Source organism: Phocoena sinus, chromosome X (assembly GCF_008692025.1).
Source record: "Phocoena sinus isolate mPhoSin1 chromosome X, mPhoSin1.pri, whole genome shotgun sequence".
In the NCBI taxonomy this organism is placed as follows: domain Eukaryota; kingdom Metazoa; phylum Chordata; class Mammalia; order Artiodactyla; family Phocoenidae; genus Phocoena; species Phocoena sinus.
In genome coordinates this window covers 110027741-110044500 of record NC_045784.1, presented here as the reverse complement: position 1 = coordinate 110044500, position 16760 = coordinate 110027741, and the positions used below count along the sequence as shown (strand labels likewise).

At 35.3% G+C, this 16760-nt stretch overlaps 1 protein-coding gene across 10 annotated transcripts in view; it reads left to right on the top strand.

Annotated features, from left to right (window-relative positions):
- Positions 1–16760, top strand: part of SMARCA1 (SWI/SNF related, matrix associated, actin dependent regulator of chromatin, subfamily a, member 1) — a 70014-nt gene that overhangs the window by 44916 nt on the left and 8338 nt on the right. For all 10 annotated transcript variants that reach the window (XM_032620461.1, XM_032620456.1, XM_032620463.1 and 7 more), the window contains 4 exons: positions 5175–5297; positions 7307–7439; positions 9988–10106; positions 10228–10440. In XM_032620461.1, coding sequence (XP_032476352.1) covers positions 5175–5297; positions 7307–7439; positions 9988–10106; positions 10228–10440 — 588 coding nt within the window. The remainder of the gene's footprint in view (positions 1–5174; positions 5298–7306; positions 7440–9987; positions 10107–10227; positions 10441–16760) is intronic.

The window sequence follows — 16760 nt, the reverse complement described above, 5'->3', positions numbered from 1 at the left end:
GGTTCCATTTTGTCCATTTTGAGTCCCCACTGTCACATTCTGTAGTGACTTGGAGTGTGGTTAGTGAAGGGCTCAGTAGGCTTGAAGCAGTTGGTAAACAACATTTTTCTTCAGGGCCTGCTTATTCGCATTTTTATTTTCTGTTTTGTTTTTTCCCCTCAATACTCAGCACAACAAGGTCACAGCAGTATTCCTGATAATAAGATCTGGAATTAAAGAGTTCTGTTTTATTTGAGGCTGAGAGAAGTAGTTGTTTGTTTTGTCCTAACCACTTGGTAGATAGCTGTGCATTATGTGCCAATTTTCCCTGCTGTCTAAGCTCTGACCTTGTTGCAGGTTAGACGTATTCAGAAGCTTCATTGCTCTTGTGACTTAAAGGAGTTACTTAATGCTTTTAATCACTTGCTCACTAAAACCCTTCCATTGGAAGAAGGTGACTCAATTGATACTTCAATTGCAGAAGTTTAAAAATCCAGAGTATCCAAAAGTCCCATTGAGTCTAAGACATGGAGTGAAAGAGTTTTGCCATATTAGAAGCTGAAGAAAGCTGTAGGACATTCTAATATATATCTTCAATAAAAATTCTTTGGGGGGGATATAAACATTTGACAAATGCAGGAAGTTCTATGATCTTTGTGAGTTTCCGTAATGTGTCATTGTGGGCCACCTGTTTTGCTGTGGTAGAATTAAAATACAGTGAGCTGATTTCAGGTTACTACTTTTATTTTGTGTGTTGTCACATTTAATTCAGTATTCCATATTTCTATGAAATGCTTGCTGAAGCTCCTAAGAAACAAGGCCCCCCAAAAAGTTTTTCACTTTTCCATGGAACATAGCTCTTAATCACAAATTCCTTACTATCTGACTAGCAATCCAAATAATAATTGAGCTGTTTCCTTGAAAGATAACTTCTTGTATATTAAGTGTTACTGGGGGTCATCAGTAATATATACAGTATGAGTACTTGAGATACCATCTAGGTATCTGTTTAGTACTGTTGGCCTATAATTCGTCTACTTAATTCTTTTAGAGCACTTTGAAATCACTCTAGGAAGCTAAATGCCGATAAAACCTCATGAGGTAAAAAATGAATACCTTTTAAAAATAATAAATATTAAGAAGGAGATTATTTGTAGGAAGAGATACAGGAATTTAGGAATTACGAGTCATTTCTAATTCTAAAAATTTTAGCAGTTGTTTATTTGAGTAATTTTTAGAACTAAAATTGTAAATGTGGGCTTCCCTGGTGGCGCAGTGGCTGAGAGTCCGCCTGCCGATGCAGGGGACGCGGGTTCGTGCCCTGGTCCGGGAAGATCCCACGTGCTGCGGAGTGGCTGGGCCCATGAGCCATGGCCGCTGAGCCTGTGCGTCCGGACCCTGTGCTCCGCAACGGGAGAGGCCACAGCAGTGAGAGGCCCGCGCACCGCAAAAAAATTTTTTTAAATTAAAAGAAAAGTAAAATTGTAAATGTAACATTGATGAAGTCATTCTAAAGTTTTGCTGTATTAAAAATATGGGCAGTCGATCCTAAATCTAATGGTATGGTATAATATTCTGATTTTGTCTTTATTAAAGTTCAGGTGGAAAAGTTTTAGTATTGAAGATACCTACATAGGAATAAAAAGTTCATTTTGTGTGGGTATATTATCCATTTTCTGTCATAAAATTAGATGTTTGTGAAATAGTTTGTTAAAGTATGGTTTGTCAGGTATGGAAAGTTTGAAGCATTTTGGTAGAGAAATATCTTAAGATTAAAGAGGTTTTCCTCAATGAAAGTTAAAATTTATGGCCAAAGTAATTTCACCAGCAACTGAAGGGGTCTGTTAAACTTTTAAAGCTATGTCTGTAATTTTTTTCAACATTTTATTATGAAAAATTTCCAAACAGAAAAATGTCAAAATAATTATACAGTGAACACCCATATACACACCACATATATTTTCCAATTTACATTTTACTGTATTTGCTTTATCACCTATTTGTCCATTTCTCCAGCTTTCTATCAAATGGATATCCTTCTTATTTCTTTATGCATTTCAAAGTTGCAGACATAAGTATATTTCACCCGGAAACACTTCAACATGTATATCATTAGCCAGAGTTCAATATTTATTTGATTCTTTTTTTTTTTTTTTTTTTTTTTTATGCGTTACGCGGGCCTCTCACTGTTGTGGCCTCTCCCGTTGCGGAGGACAGGCTCCGGACGCGCAGGCTCAGCGGCCATGGCTCACGGGCCCAGCCGCTCCGCGGCATGTGGGATCTTCCCGGACCGGGGCACGAACCCGTGTCCCCTGCATCGGCAGGCGGACTCTCAACCACTGCGCCACCAGGGAAGCCCCTATTTGATTCTTTTTAAGATAAAAGTTATATACATTGAAATATATAAATCTTGCATGCCATTTGACGGATTTTGACAAATGCATATGCCTATATAACTGAAGCCCCTATAAAAATATAGAAAATGCCCCTTCCCAGTCAATCCTCATATTCATTCCCCAGACACAACCGCTGTTCTGATATTATTTTCATCTATAGATTAGTTTTTTTGTTCTAGAGTTTCACATAAATGGAATCATATATTATGTGTAAGGCTTCTTTCACTTAGCATAGTGTTTTTGAGATTCATCTATGTTGTCCCATTATCAATGGTGCATTCCTTTTTATTGCCGAGTACTATTCCGTTGTAAGGATATACCACAGTTTGCTTATCCAGTCTCTTGTTGATGGACATCTGGACTGCTTTCTGGGTTTTGGCTCTTGTGAGTAAAGCTGCTATAAACATTCTCCTAAAAGTCTTCGTATAGATATGTTAGGAATGGAATTGCTGGTGTGCCTGTGATTTAAAAGTGGAATTTAGCTATTGAAAAAAGTGATTTTTAAATCATGCATATCACTGGACTACATTTCATTTTTTTTTTTAAAACATTTCTATTTTATTTATTTTTTATGTTAGCTGTTTGCTGTATTTGGTTACAAGTGAGGTGTTTACTTTTTTTTTTTTTTTAAATATTTATTTATTTATTTATGGCTGTGTTGGGTCTTCGTTTCTGTGCGAGGGCTTTCTCCAGTTGTGGCACGCGGGGGCCACTCTTCATGGCGGTGCGCGGGCCTCTCACTATCTCGGCCTCTCTTGTTGCGGAGCACAGGCTCCAGACGCGCAGGCTCAGTAGCTGTGGCTCACGGGCCCAGCTGCTCCGCGGCATGTGGGATCTTCCCGGACTGGGCTCGAACCCGTGTCCCCTGCATTGGCAGGCAGATTCTCAACCACTGCGCCACCAGGGAAGCCCTACATTTCATTTTTAATTTACACCTTCTTTTCCATTTCCATTTGCTACCATCCTAGGCCAGGTGATCATACGTCATTTCTAGATTACAACAGCTTAGCTGGTTCTCTTGCCTCTAGTCGCTTCCTCACTTCAATCCATCCAGCACAAGCCTTGCAGGTGAAAACAGTACTCCCTTGTTGAAAGATCTCCAATGGCTTGCTGTTGCCTACCGTGTAGTTTCAGAAGGCCCTCTAATTCTGTTTCCCCCTGGCCTTGTTTCTTATCCCGTCTCAACATAAACCTTATATATGCTCCTTCCTGTTTTTGCCTTTACCGTTTTTGCTTTACTGCTCCAGCCTAGAATATTCGTTCTCTCTTCTCCATCTCCCCAAATTCTTATAGTTCTTAGAGTATAGCTCAGAATTCCGCAACTAGGTTGTGAGCTTCTTGTGGGCAAGGACCATGTCCACTATTTTTTATATTCCAGTGAACACCTATCACAGTGCTATGGACAAAATAGACATTTAGTCAATACTTACTAATTTGATTGTCTCGTACTGATGATTATGTACAAATGAATCTGTTTTTCAGTCTGTCTTTTTAATGCCCAGTTAGTAGGTTTTATATTTAAACAACTATTGGATACAATAGTTTTAAAAATACTTATTTTTAAATTACAGTGCTATGGTTGAAACTCTATGAAATGTGTATAACAATTAGAGAAATGTACTCTAGTATGTATTATAATCATGTTTTAGTAAAACCGTGACTATTTGATACCTCTAGAGGATGAGTCATTTATGATAGGTGTGCCTTCCAAACAGTGGAAGGCTTACTGCCAACCCTGCTCTTGCCATGTTTGATGGATGCTATAAAATGTACTATACATGTTATATACCTGCCCTCGTAAATCAACGTGCTGCATTGTCACTGCAGATGCACTTAAAAATGATGTGAGGCTTTGCGCCGAGTGACTTAGTTCATCACTCCATACAATGAATGCTGCTTTATACTGCTGAACTGTATGGGTTGTCTAAGTTCATGGTGACACACTGAGGCCCCTGGGACTACAGTTTTGAGATACAAATGACTGGCTGACTGCTTGCTTACTTGTAGAGCTGAGCTTCTGTCCTCAGTCTTTTGAACTTGAGCTCTCTTCTTCTCAGTTGCCAGTGTATTGCAGCTCTGTATACTATGCAGAGCTGTATAGTATACACTATACCTTCTGTTGCTCACTGCTACTGTAGTTTTTTCCCCTTGACTGCAGGCCCCATCACAGCTATTTGTGTGCTTTGCTTACCCCTTCCCTCTTATATAGTCTCTATTTTTTTTTTTTTTTGCTTCTTCATTATCCTGTCACTCTTTCAGTCTTTGCATTTTATGTGAAGATGCTGTCTCTTTCCATATCCTGGAAGGCAATAAAAGTACTCCTTTCTTTTTGCATGTTGAACTGATTAGAGCATTGGATGCAGTCTTCAGGTGCATTGCCACTTCTCTACCCTGGTCTGTATTGCCAGGTGAATATGGGCTCTTTTTGTACTACCCAACTTTTTGTTTCTGGGCTTGAGATTTTATTGTATAATGTTGGTGTTGGGGATAATGATATTATTATTACCATGTATTACAATATCATAAGGATTTTTTTGTTCCACAGTGTAATTAAGTCTAGAATATAATGTAGCATTTAGCTGTAACTGGTTTTTAACTGTAAAATACCACGTGGCACATTTAAGAACAGTTTTACTTTGGTAATATCATGGTAGTAGAAATGTGGAGAGGGTCATGTGTCATTCTGGTATGACTTTATTTTGTTTCCTGCTGAAATAACTCTAAATATTGATATAAGTATGTATACCCTTAATTAATTTTTCTCAACAGTTTACTCATAACACACCTCTTGATTCTTAGGTCCCAAGGAATCCTGATATCCCAAATCCAGCTGTGGCTCAAAGAGAGGAGCAAAAAAAGATTGATGGAGCTGAACCTCTTACACCAGAAGAGACTGAAGAAAAGGAAAAACTTCTCACACAAGTAACATATTTTAAGTGATTGAAATACTTCTAGCCAACGAATAGAAAAAAAGATATTATAAATTACACTTACTTTTTATTGTATGGGCCTGGTACCCTGATTGGACACACCAACACAACTCAGGGCTATTTTGTAAACATAAATTTAGGCCAAATATCCCTATTTTTTAATTCCTTTTATAGAATATACTCTTTTAGAAATACTGAAAAATGTATAAATGCAAAATATAGGTGTCAATTATAAGAAATAAGACATGCATTTTATCAATTATAATAAAGTCAGTTAATCCACATATGAATCCTGATAGATAGTAATTACTAGCATATTCTTGAAAATTTAAATTTATTTTATTGATTGTGAACTGTCCTCTGAAATTATACTCTACTAATCTTTTATTTATGGAATGATTTCATAATTCTCAAAATGCCTTATATTCTTTCTTGAAAAGAACTTTAATACAATGATGAGAAATTTCTGAAACTATAAAAGGTGCTCATTGTATAGTTAAAAGCTAATAGTTAATAAGTAGGGAACATTTCGATTTGAACAACATATTAATGCTTTCTGGTCATTGTTGCTTTAATGAGTTTTACGAGTGTCATACTTCCAAAATAATCTGTAGAAGATAAAAAGAATCACAGTGCAAAAGATCCTTGGAAAATAGTAAAGAAACGTGTACTGTATGATACCACCTTAGTATAGAAAGTAGCCAGCAAGATTTATTTATTCAACAAATTCTTTTGAACAATATGCAAAGCACAGTGCTAGGAAATTTTCCACATTAATTATTGAAAGATAGTTTTTATATTTATATCTTATTTATTATATAGGTCTTTTCTTTGTTATAACATGTAATTTTATTGAATGAAGTTTTACAAATTACATTCATAATTTTTGAGCCAAATGCCTGGAAGTCATAAAGTTTAGTTTGAAAATGTAATTGCAACTGGTTGAATATTAGGACTTACCACAGAATAAAGTAAAACATTTAAATATTCATGATTTTTTTTCAAAATTTATTTCCTGAACACAAAAATAAAGTTATGGTCTTAGAATGTTACTTGGCTTGCAGTATATTGCGAATGTACAATATATTGTGAATATACAGTCTCAACTGAGAAATTGCTTTGGTTTGTAATTAGAAACAAAATCAATTTTTTGCCCCTCCTAGTACTTGAAGTCATCTTTAATCACCTTTCTCTACTGCCCTAAATAATTAATCTTTTAAAAAATCATGGGAGTACAAAGGAACAAAATGTGGGGTAATCTAAAATCTTTATCAACTAACACCTAGGGATAGAGTTTTGCTCTGTCAAGGGTATCACATTTATGTGGGTTGGGACTTGAGGAGTGGAAGACAAAAATTTGATCTCGTGACTTCAAATAAATACCAAAGAGACTTAAAACACTGATTGGTCGAACTGTTCTATCTTTTAGGAAAGAAATTGAGCAGGCCCAATAACATTCTGTTTATCGAATCCTATTTATGAATATAATTTTGAACAGAAATTATTTGTTCACAGTAGTTTGGAATGATGTAAAGAGCTACAAAAATTTTTCTTCAGTCTTTTTTTTTCCTTCATGTATTTTTTTGATTTAATGCATACACATTTTTTCTTAATTTACATGGGAATAAGTCTGTGAAAAAAATGAAGTACTGGAATATCCAGGACTTCAGCATTTACATTAGTATTTTAATTTTAATGCATTTGTATTTTAATGTAGTAGGCATCTATAAAATACGGAGTTAAAAACTACACAATATCTTGGAGCTATAAATCAGTTTTTAGTACTTGGAGGGAAGTATATTCTCTTCATGATAGAAAAGCAGTTATTAGTAACACTAACTCAACTTTTGATTCCAACATAAAAAACCTGGAATTTTATAAGAAGGAAAATTTTAAGCCTTTTGAACTGTTTTTAATGTATCATTGTATAGAACTGAATAGAACAATGTTTGGATTGGTTGATTTAACCTCTATTGACGATGCTTAATTTTTTGTTCACAGGGATTCACAAACTGGACTAAGCGAGATTTTAATCAGTTTATTAAAGCTAATGAGAAGTATGGAAGAGATGACATTGATAATATAGCTCGAGAGGTGGAGGGCAAATCTCCTGAGGAGGTCATGGAGTATTCAGGTTTGTATACAACTACAAAAATGGTGTTTAATTGTAACCTTATGCATTTCTTTAGTGTCAATTTAATTTTACCTTTGTTCAGAGACCTTTAGACTTTTATGAATAAACTGTAAGTGAAAGTATAAAATATAATTGTATTTCTATGAAAAGATTATAAGATTTATCAAAACAAATTGCTGTGGTCCCTACTAGTTAGCTAATAGAGCCAAGTATAGCACTGATAAAACAAGGGTAGCTATTGGATGAGCACTGGCAAAATGCCTACTTTCCCACGTCTGGAATTTGATCATCTTCTGGGCAAGTCAAGTCTAAGGCTTCAGTTTCAGTGGATGGAATTAGTGTCTTTCTAGGTTGTTCTTGAAGTAGAGAAGTCCTATAAGGTCCTTTTAGATCCTCAAACACTCTCAGGGTTCTAGTTTGCTCCAGGCAAGTTATGTGTGGATTCTGCTAACTCCAGGCAAGCTGGAGTAGATCTGAAAAGACTGCTTGAATAAACCTGTTGATTGGTCCTAGAATCAGTTCCTTCTCTTACTTAGCTGTGTCTTTGGTCTTGACCAGAACTAGATTAGGTGCTGAAGCATATGGAGTTAATATTGATTTCCGTGTCACAGTGCATCCAACCTCAGGCTTCTGAAAAGAAATCTTATTAAAATAGGTAAATATGTCTAGTAAATTTTCTTTATGTAGAAGAACATAGGAAGTTTCTAAAATCCAATTAGATTGAGCTCTCAAATTTAGTCTGAATATCAGCTGTATAGAATCTAGGGCATTTTTTTCCCCATAGAAACAATGTTACAAAGTAGGTTTAGGTTTCTGAGCTAGCCTCTCAAAGCCTATTTAGCCTAACAACTGAAATTCTGAATTTTTGCCATGAAAAATAGTAGGGAGGAAACATTGAAATACTACTAAATAGACCAAAGATTAATATAGATTAGGCACAATTTTTAATTTATTTATAGTACTAATGCTTGAATAAATCCATGTTTAATTAGAGAACGCTTTTTTTTCTTTTGGAAATCTGAAAGGGTCTTCTGGTGATTGCCAGGGACTTGAGAGATGGATTATATTTGAGTTTTTATTTCGTGTAGTATAACATCAAGTCTACGAACGTCCTTTACTTTGATAACAGTATAACATTACTACTACCCTTAAAATTTATCACATAAGTGTAGGACATTTGGGGGCTTAAAGAGGGGAAAAATAGAGGAGAGAGAGAAATTTTAGCAGCAAGAGTTGAATGAAAGGAGTATAAAAGGATATGTGCAGAGAGATTTTCTGAAGTAGAATTTTCTTCAAAAGTTAGGAAGGGGGATAGCATCAGTGTGTATGAAATTGCAAGAAAAAAAATGATTTAAAAAGATATCACGTCGGGACTTCCATGGTGGTCCAGTGGCTAAGACTCCGTGCTCTCAGTGCAGGGGGCCTGGGTTCGATCCCTGGTCAGGGAGCTAGATCCCACATGCCGCAACTAAGACCTGGCGCAGCCAAATGAATAAATAAATATTTTTAAAAAGAGCTTATTTAAAAAAAATACCATGTCAGATGTTCCCTCAAATTGACAGCAAGCCAGGTAGCATGACTAGCTCAGGGCAGCTTAATTGGGACCAAGTCAGAGGATGGGGAGATTTGAATGAATTTATGTAGTTGGTTGCAATAAAAGATGAAATGTGTACAGTTGGCTGTTTGTGGTATCTTATACATAGTAGGCGTTTAAATTGTGTTGAATGAATAAGTGAGAGAATGAATAAATGAATACAGGTGCTTATAAAAATCAGAGTACTGACATTCCTTTCTTGATAGACTCTAAAAATGAAAAAACTTGAGAATGTAGAATATGTCATTAGAGGGCCTCTCACTGAAGTCATAAGATGTGACGTTAATGCAGCCAGATCATTTAGCTCATTTATAAAATTTGGGTGACTTGGCTTTCCTTTTTTTTTTTTTAAAGAGAAAAGGCTATTCCAAGTAAGTTTAAAAAACAAGCTATATGTCACTGGAAATACTGTAAGAATAGTGAGTGGTTCCCAAAGCGAAGTAACAGTTTCAGTAGAAATTGCTGCTTTACAGGAAGTTTGATTGACCTGTTGATAATAGTTTCGTTTTTACTTTTGCTTGCTAGGAAACTATGTTCTCTAAGTTTATATGACCACCCTGTCTTCTGTTTCACTTTATGTGTTTGGTGCCTTCTGTATAATGTTTGAATAAAAGCATAGCTTAAATCAGTATCTGTAGTAATATCTTTTGAAATTCTGGTCATCTGGGATGGATAATTAAAAACTTCGTAATATTTCATGAAAGGAAAATCACTAACCTAAAACCTCCTTGTTGAGGTCTTACTTTTAAATGGAAGGAGGTATTTAATACCGCTCATTTATTACACCTTAAGAGTATTTAATAATTGAACGCATATATACAGATGAATTTGAATCTTAATTATAAACAGTATAAGTTCACTGTATCCTTTCCTGCTAATTCTTCATTCTACAGTTCCTTGGATTCACTTACTTAAGATGATAGTAAGATGTAAAGTAATAACTCTGTTTTTCAGCTGTATTTTGGGAACGTTGCAATGAATTACAGGACATTGAGAAAATTATGGCTCAAATTGAACGTGGAGAAGCAAGAATTCAACGAAGGATCAGTATCAAGAAAGCCCTGGATGCCAAAGTAGTATATTTCATAATTGTCAAATTACCAATAGATTGTTTTAATTGATTAAATGGTGATTAGCTTTGACTTATTATTATCGCACATTTAGTCAAAAGCACTATTTTGTTTAAATCTACAGATTGCAAGATACAAGGCTCCATTTCATCAGTTACGTATTCAGTATGGAACCAGCAAAGGAAAGAACTATACTGAGGAAGAAGATAGATTCTTGATTTGTATGTTACACAAAATGGGCTTTGATAGAGAAAACGTGTATGAAGAATTAAGACAGTGTGTTCGGAATGCTCCTCAGTTTAGATTTGACTGGTTTATCAAGTCTAGAACCGCCATGGTACGTATTCCTTTCTTACTTATTTCCTCCAACTTTTTCTTTTGAAAAATTTCAAATATCATACATCCTTTGCTTAGATTCTCTAATTCTTAACATTTTGCCACGCTGGCTTTCTCCTCTCACTAGTATATGTGTGTATATACTTATACATACATACATGGCATCTATCTATACATATAGAATCTATATATTGTATTCAGAAATACGGATCTGTGTTTTATATTCGTTAATCTATATACAGATATATATTTCTGAACCATTTGAAAGTAAGTCACAGACATCATGAGTGTTCACCTCTAAATACTTCAGCATTTATCTCCTAAATATAAAAATAATATTATCCTACATGAGCACAGTACCATCATCCTACCTGAAAATGTTAACGTTGATTCAGTAATGTCATCTAGTATACAGTCCATGTACAAAATTTTCCAATTGTCCCGAAAGTGTCTCTCATAGCTGTTTTTTAAAATTGATGAGCCAGTCAGGGTTCACATATTGCACTTGGTTGAGTCTCTTTAGTCTCTTCAGTCTACAACTTTTTGTTTTTCGTGACAATGACTTTTTTAAGGTACCCAGACTCATTTTGTAGAATGCCCAACATGTATCTCATTGTTTGCTCACTGTTAGATTTAGGTTAAGCATTTTCGGCAGGAATGCTGCCTAAGTGATGTGTATTTCTCATTGCATCACATCAGGAGGCTCATTATGTCAGGTCGTCGCATTCTTGGTGATGCTGAGTTTGATTACTTGGTTAATATGGTGACCATCAGAGCTCTTCACTTTAAAGGTAGTTTCCCCTTTGTCATGAGGCAGGTGATACTTGAGACTGTGTGAATACCTTAAGGATTTATTTTTAATGAGAAGGAACTGTTGCCTAAGTAGAGATTTTTTTTGTTTGTTTGTTTGTTTTGCGGTACGCGGGCCTCTCACTGTTGGGGCCTCTCCCGTTGCGGAGCACAGGCTCCGGACGCGCAGGCCCAGCGGCCATGGCCCACGGGCCCAGCCGCTCTGCGGCATGCGGGATCCTCCCGGACCGGGGCACGAACCCATGTCCCCCGCATCGGCAGGCGGACTCTCAACCACTGCGCCACCAGGGAAGCCCTAAGTAGAGTTTTTATAAGAATATTATGAGACAGAATAATTAAGAAGAGATTTTATTTTAGCTTCATGCAATTTACTGTTACTTTCTAACATGAATTGTGTTCCTGTTAAATCCTAGTGCTGCTTAGCAGTGTTCTTGCTGATATTGAAATAAATGCCACATGTTTTTAATGTTGGCATCGTCAGTCTTTTGTTAGCCGAGGTAATTAAGACAAAAGTAGATTCATACAGCCTAAACATTAAAAGTAACCGGAAACTAACAATCTAAACAGTGAGCATTTTTCTTTAGTTTCTGTCTATCGTAAATGTTTTCTTGGCCAAAAGTTCATAGGGGTGTGAAGCAATGCTGAACATTTTGTTTGACCCATTTTATATTTTCAGTTCAAGTTGAAAAAAGAAAATAAAAATCTGAGTTGCTATATTGAAGATGCTAGTTTTGGTGGATGCTTTATAAGATCAGATATTTCTTAAAATTTTAACACAAATTTAGAGGGTTCCTGGATTGTTATTAGAATGTGTCTGTCAAGTTTATGGAATACGTAATGCTGGGAGAGGTAGCAAATACTTTGGATCAAGCCAGAATCCAAAAGGAACTAGAGAAATTGGAATGATGGATTGATCGAATCTCCCTTGCAGCATGACAACTGTGGGGATGAATGTAAAGTGCTATACTTGTACAAAAGAATAGGAAGAGGTGTATATGTTAGTAAGATACAGTAGGAAGAATTGAGAAAAGAATAAAAAAGATAGGAATTAATCTGTAGCATGAAGGGCTGAGGTTGGATGTAGGGAAGAGTTGTTTGACAGGGTTCTTTGGATGGTTGAAATAGATTACTGAAGAACAGTGTTAATAGCTTTCTGTTAGCTTTGAAAATGAGATTCTATTTTGACAGTCTGAAGACTTTGGCAGTGAGCTAGTTGGCCTTTTAAGGTGCCTTCTAGCTCGGTGCATCTATGACCATGTTTAGCAGAGAACTCCTTTCAAAAGCCATGCATTTAAAACTTTTAGCCATTTGGGGTTTTATGCGTGTAATGATCTAATTTAGAGCAGCATCAGCAGCTTGTAAAAGACAAATGCCCACCTGCATTTGTTGATGAATCATGTTTTCGATCATACATGCCCTTTTATGTGATGGAACATTTGCTGCATTTTGAGTATTAATTCAGTGATAGTTTACTAATTTTTTAAAAGGTTGAGTTTAATGCTGTTTTCAGTTTCTGGAAACATTAAACTAAAGCAGTCGGATGAAACAGATTCAAAAGAGCAAGGAAAATCTTATATTATTTGTAATACGAGCATGACTGTAGAACTACATACATAACCTTATGTCGTTTTCCGTGAAGAAACCCAGTGTATTATTAACAACCACTAGATGTCTCTGAACTCCCTTGTAAAGAATCTTTTCTTCCATCTTTCAACAAAACATTTATCTCTTTCTTTACCAAGAGGTTTAAATATCTACTGTATGTTTTCCAAAGAGTGGATATTAACTACATACGAGATTGAAAAATGAAACTTTTATTTTGTCTGTTAAAAATGAAGACAATTCTGTCCTTAATTATGTTCTGGAAGGTGGAATTTATGATTTGTAAAGAATCTTTAAAAACATATAGTAGTTTCTTTCATATTAAATATTTTAGTCCAGAGTTTTTGTTAACTTTTCTACTATATTATTTCCCTCCTAGTTAATGGATAATTTTTGCTTATATTTCTGGATTTAGAATATAAGTAATATATTTTAAAATATGGATGAATATATTTAGATCATCTTTTTGGAATGTTTCATGATAATAAAAATCATTAGGGAATTAAAGAAATGGATTACTATTATTTCTAGATGATCTCTTTTCCCCTCATTTTAAATAATTGATCTTGTATAGTGAATCACATTCACAATCTAGGAAGTGAAACTTCCCCCTTAAGAGGCATTTGTGATTTCCAAAATTAAAATAATTTGCTTCATTGAAAAACCCCATCTTAGAAATAGTAGGGGATGTAATTTGATTCATTATATGAGTGTATCACTGTGTTCAAATTAAAATTTTATTAATGATTAAACTTTAAACTTAGCTTACTAAAGAAGCTATCTTTCAAAACATAATCTTGCTTAAAGATGACTCTTTCCCAGCGACACCAATAAATAGTGTGAAATACTTAGGGGAAAAAAAAGAAACCTTGGTAGTTATATTTTATTCAGAGATCTCAAAGTACTGAATTCATGGCTTCTGACTCAACAGTCTTAAAGTACTTAAAGGCATGAACCTCCACTTCTAAATATGCCGCATTTTGAAAGCCTTCAGCTAAAGGTTGAAAATTTCTTTGAGGCTCTTCTCCATTTAAAAATGCTGGCTATACAAAAGAGAAAATGAGTTTTAGTTCTGTTTCTCTGTGCTAAAAAGACTGTGATTTCTTTCTCTGAGAACTTGTGTGGTCTTTAAGTAAGTAATCAGTCTCTATTGAACTACATAAACAAGTAGGAAGGATATGATCAATTTAGATTTTTAAGCTCAGAGTACATGAATTGCCCTACCATTTTCCTTCTAAGAAAAAAGTGTATTACAATGAGGTCTTAGTCTTAGGACATTTAAAAACTATCAGAATTAAACAGACCTTTGCCAGATGACTGTAAGAGGAAAAGATAATACTTTGTATTTATATACTACCTTCTATATATAAGGTTGCCAATCCCTTTACCAACATTAGCTCATTAATTCCTTTTAGGGAATGAATGTCAGGGCATTATCTCTGTTCATTTAGTGACAGACTAACGTGACTGGGAGATTTGAAAAGAATCTGAGAATTCTAAAATATCTAGCACATCAGTTTACTGGAAAGGACATATTGAAAGTATCCAAAGTTTAATCAGTAATTCTTTGGACCTGCTTAGGTTCTTTTAAGTACTTAAAGGAGAAAAAGCAGAATTTGGCTCTCTGAAATAAAGAACATTTCTTGATATAGCCACTATGCTTCCTCCGCAGGGTTGCTTTGACTCTTAATTTTAGTTTAAAAATATTCTTACTTTTTAGCCTCTAGGAAGCTTTTTTCTTTCCTCTCCTGGCCTCGCAAGAAGCTCCGTGTGCATAGCCCGTGGCCATGGACTCTAGAGTTGAATCAGAGTATTAGTAATTAGTTATTACAATTACCCTGCCTTTTGTAGTAGTTTCAATGAATTTTTGGGGTAGTATCTCAGAGAGAGAATCACACACTGTTGTACACAATGTAATAAAAACTTCATGTTATTGCTGTTTGTTTTCAAATCACAGCTTTATTATTAATGAAAGTGTTCCTTATTTAAAATCAAGAACATGACATTCCTCATCAGAATTGTAGGAGAAAAAGTACTATTTAGAAAATATCGCTATAGCTCTTTATCAGCTTGCTTCCCTTTTTATAGGTTTATCATTGATAGTAAATGTTAACTAAATTATTAGCTCAGCACAGGATATTTGATAAATTATCTGTCCAGTCAGAGAAGGATTTTCTTTCTAGATACTTTACAAAAACAAAAGTCAAATTAAAAACTTCCCAAACTGTTTTATAGTCACAATAACGCTTTTGTTTGTTGCTTATAGCAGCACAGCCTAGGAAATTTTATGAAGAAGGCCACTCGTGACTTTTAATTTTGTGTATTAGCGCTTAATTGTGTGATAACAGCTAATATTGATTTCTTAGAGCATTACATTCTTAATGAAATGTGAGGATATGAATTAATACGTTATTCACAAAATTGGTAAAATGTAAAATTAATGATGGGTTCTTCTTGACCGTAGAATTATGAAAATATTAAAATATATTTATGCTTATAGGGATACATTGTTTCCTAATGTGCTTGAAAGACTAAAATGTCCCTTTCAGCCCTAATTTTCAGAAAGGTCCTGTATAGAGGTATGTACAGAAGGGGTTGTGTTTAACTTTGCCTTGAGGGTTAGGTCAGAGGAATGGCTTCATAGAAGAGGTCCTTCTTGGAACTGAGTCTTGAATGACCAGGAAGGAGTTGGCCCTGGGACTGTGGAAACAGCATGTGCAAAGGTAGAAACGAGCACAGCACATTAAGAAACTGTAAGTAGGTTGTGCTGGAGTGTGAGTAGGGAAGTTCTGGAAGATGAGGAAGGAGCTGGCAGCGAAATTACGAAGAGCCCTGTCCTTGGTATTGAACTTTGGTCATTATTCTCTAGGAAATGGGGAGTCATTGAAAGATTTTAACAGGGCAGTGACACGGTCAGATTTACATTTCAGAAATACTGTTCTGTGGAAATGGGCAAATGTCTACCTCAACTACCATATAGGCTGACGATTCCCAAATTTATATCTCTGTCTTTTCTCTGTTCCTCCTCTTTTTTTACTTCCCTTGGCTATTATAGCACCATCTGCCCCAGAGTCATTTTTTACTACTGCTCTCTTAACTATCAGGTGCAAAGGGTTACACCTAAAAGTACCAGCATAACCCTTGCACAAAGTAGGCATTCAGTGAATAAATGAGCATGGAACTTTCGTACTTCAGTTTGCTTCTATCTCATAGACCCCTACAGTTGGATCAGATTCGGATAGAATGTGAAGAAATGTAGCAACGGGTTTGAGTTCTTTTTTCTTTTCCTTTCCTTTCTTTTATTTTCATCTACCTTTTTCTAATGATAGACTTTACTTGGCTGTAATCCCTGCAGCTTTTGTTTGAGTAGCCGGTTGTAAATATCATGTGTTTTATTAGTAACTATAGTGTTTGATTTAAGACTGAGTTGTTCTGACAATCTGAAATACGATACATGCACTAACAGGAGTTTGTTTTATGTATTTATGTATTGTGAAGAGGTGATGTGACATTTTACAAATAGCGATGTTTAAGTAGCAGCAGTTAGGTAAGACTATCATAACATTTGATACTTGTTTAAGAAATATAGGATATATTTCTTAATTATTATTATTAGAATATATAACTCCCATCTAACTACCAGTGTGCGTGGGCCCTGAGATTTTAGTATAGAATGCCATTGCTTTTTGTTAGTACGATAGAGGTTCCAAAGTGACAAAGAACCTAGGAAATATACCACAGAATGTATAGTTGAGGGTATCAGTTCCCAAAGGTAAAGTATAGGGAGTTTATAAAAGAGCAAAGGAGAAACAAACACCCATTTTGTTTTACTAAGAACTGTAGAAGAAGATTCTGACTTTATAGAACCACCTACCAATTTAGATGTGCAGATGTGGAGTGCAATTTATT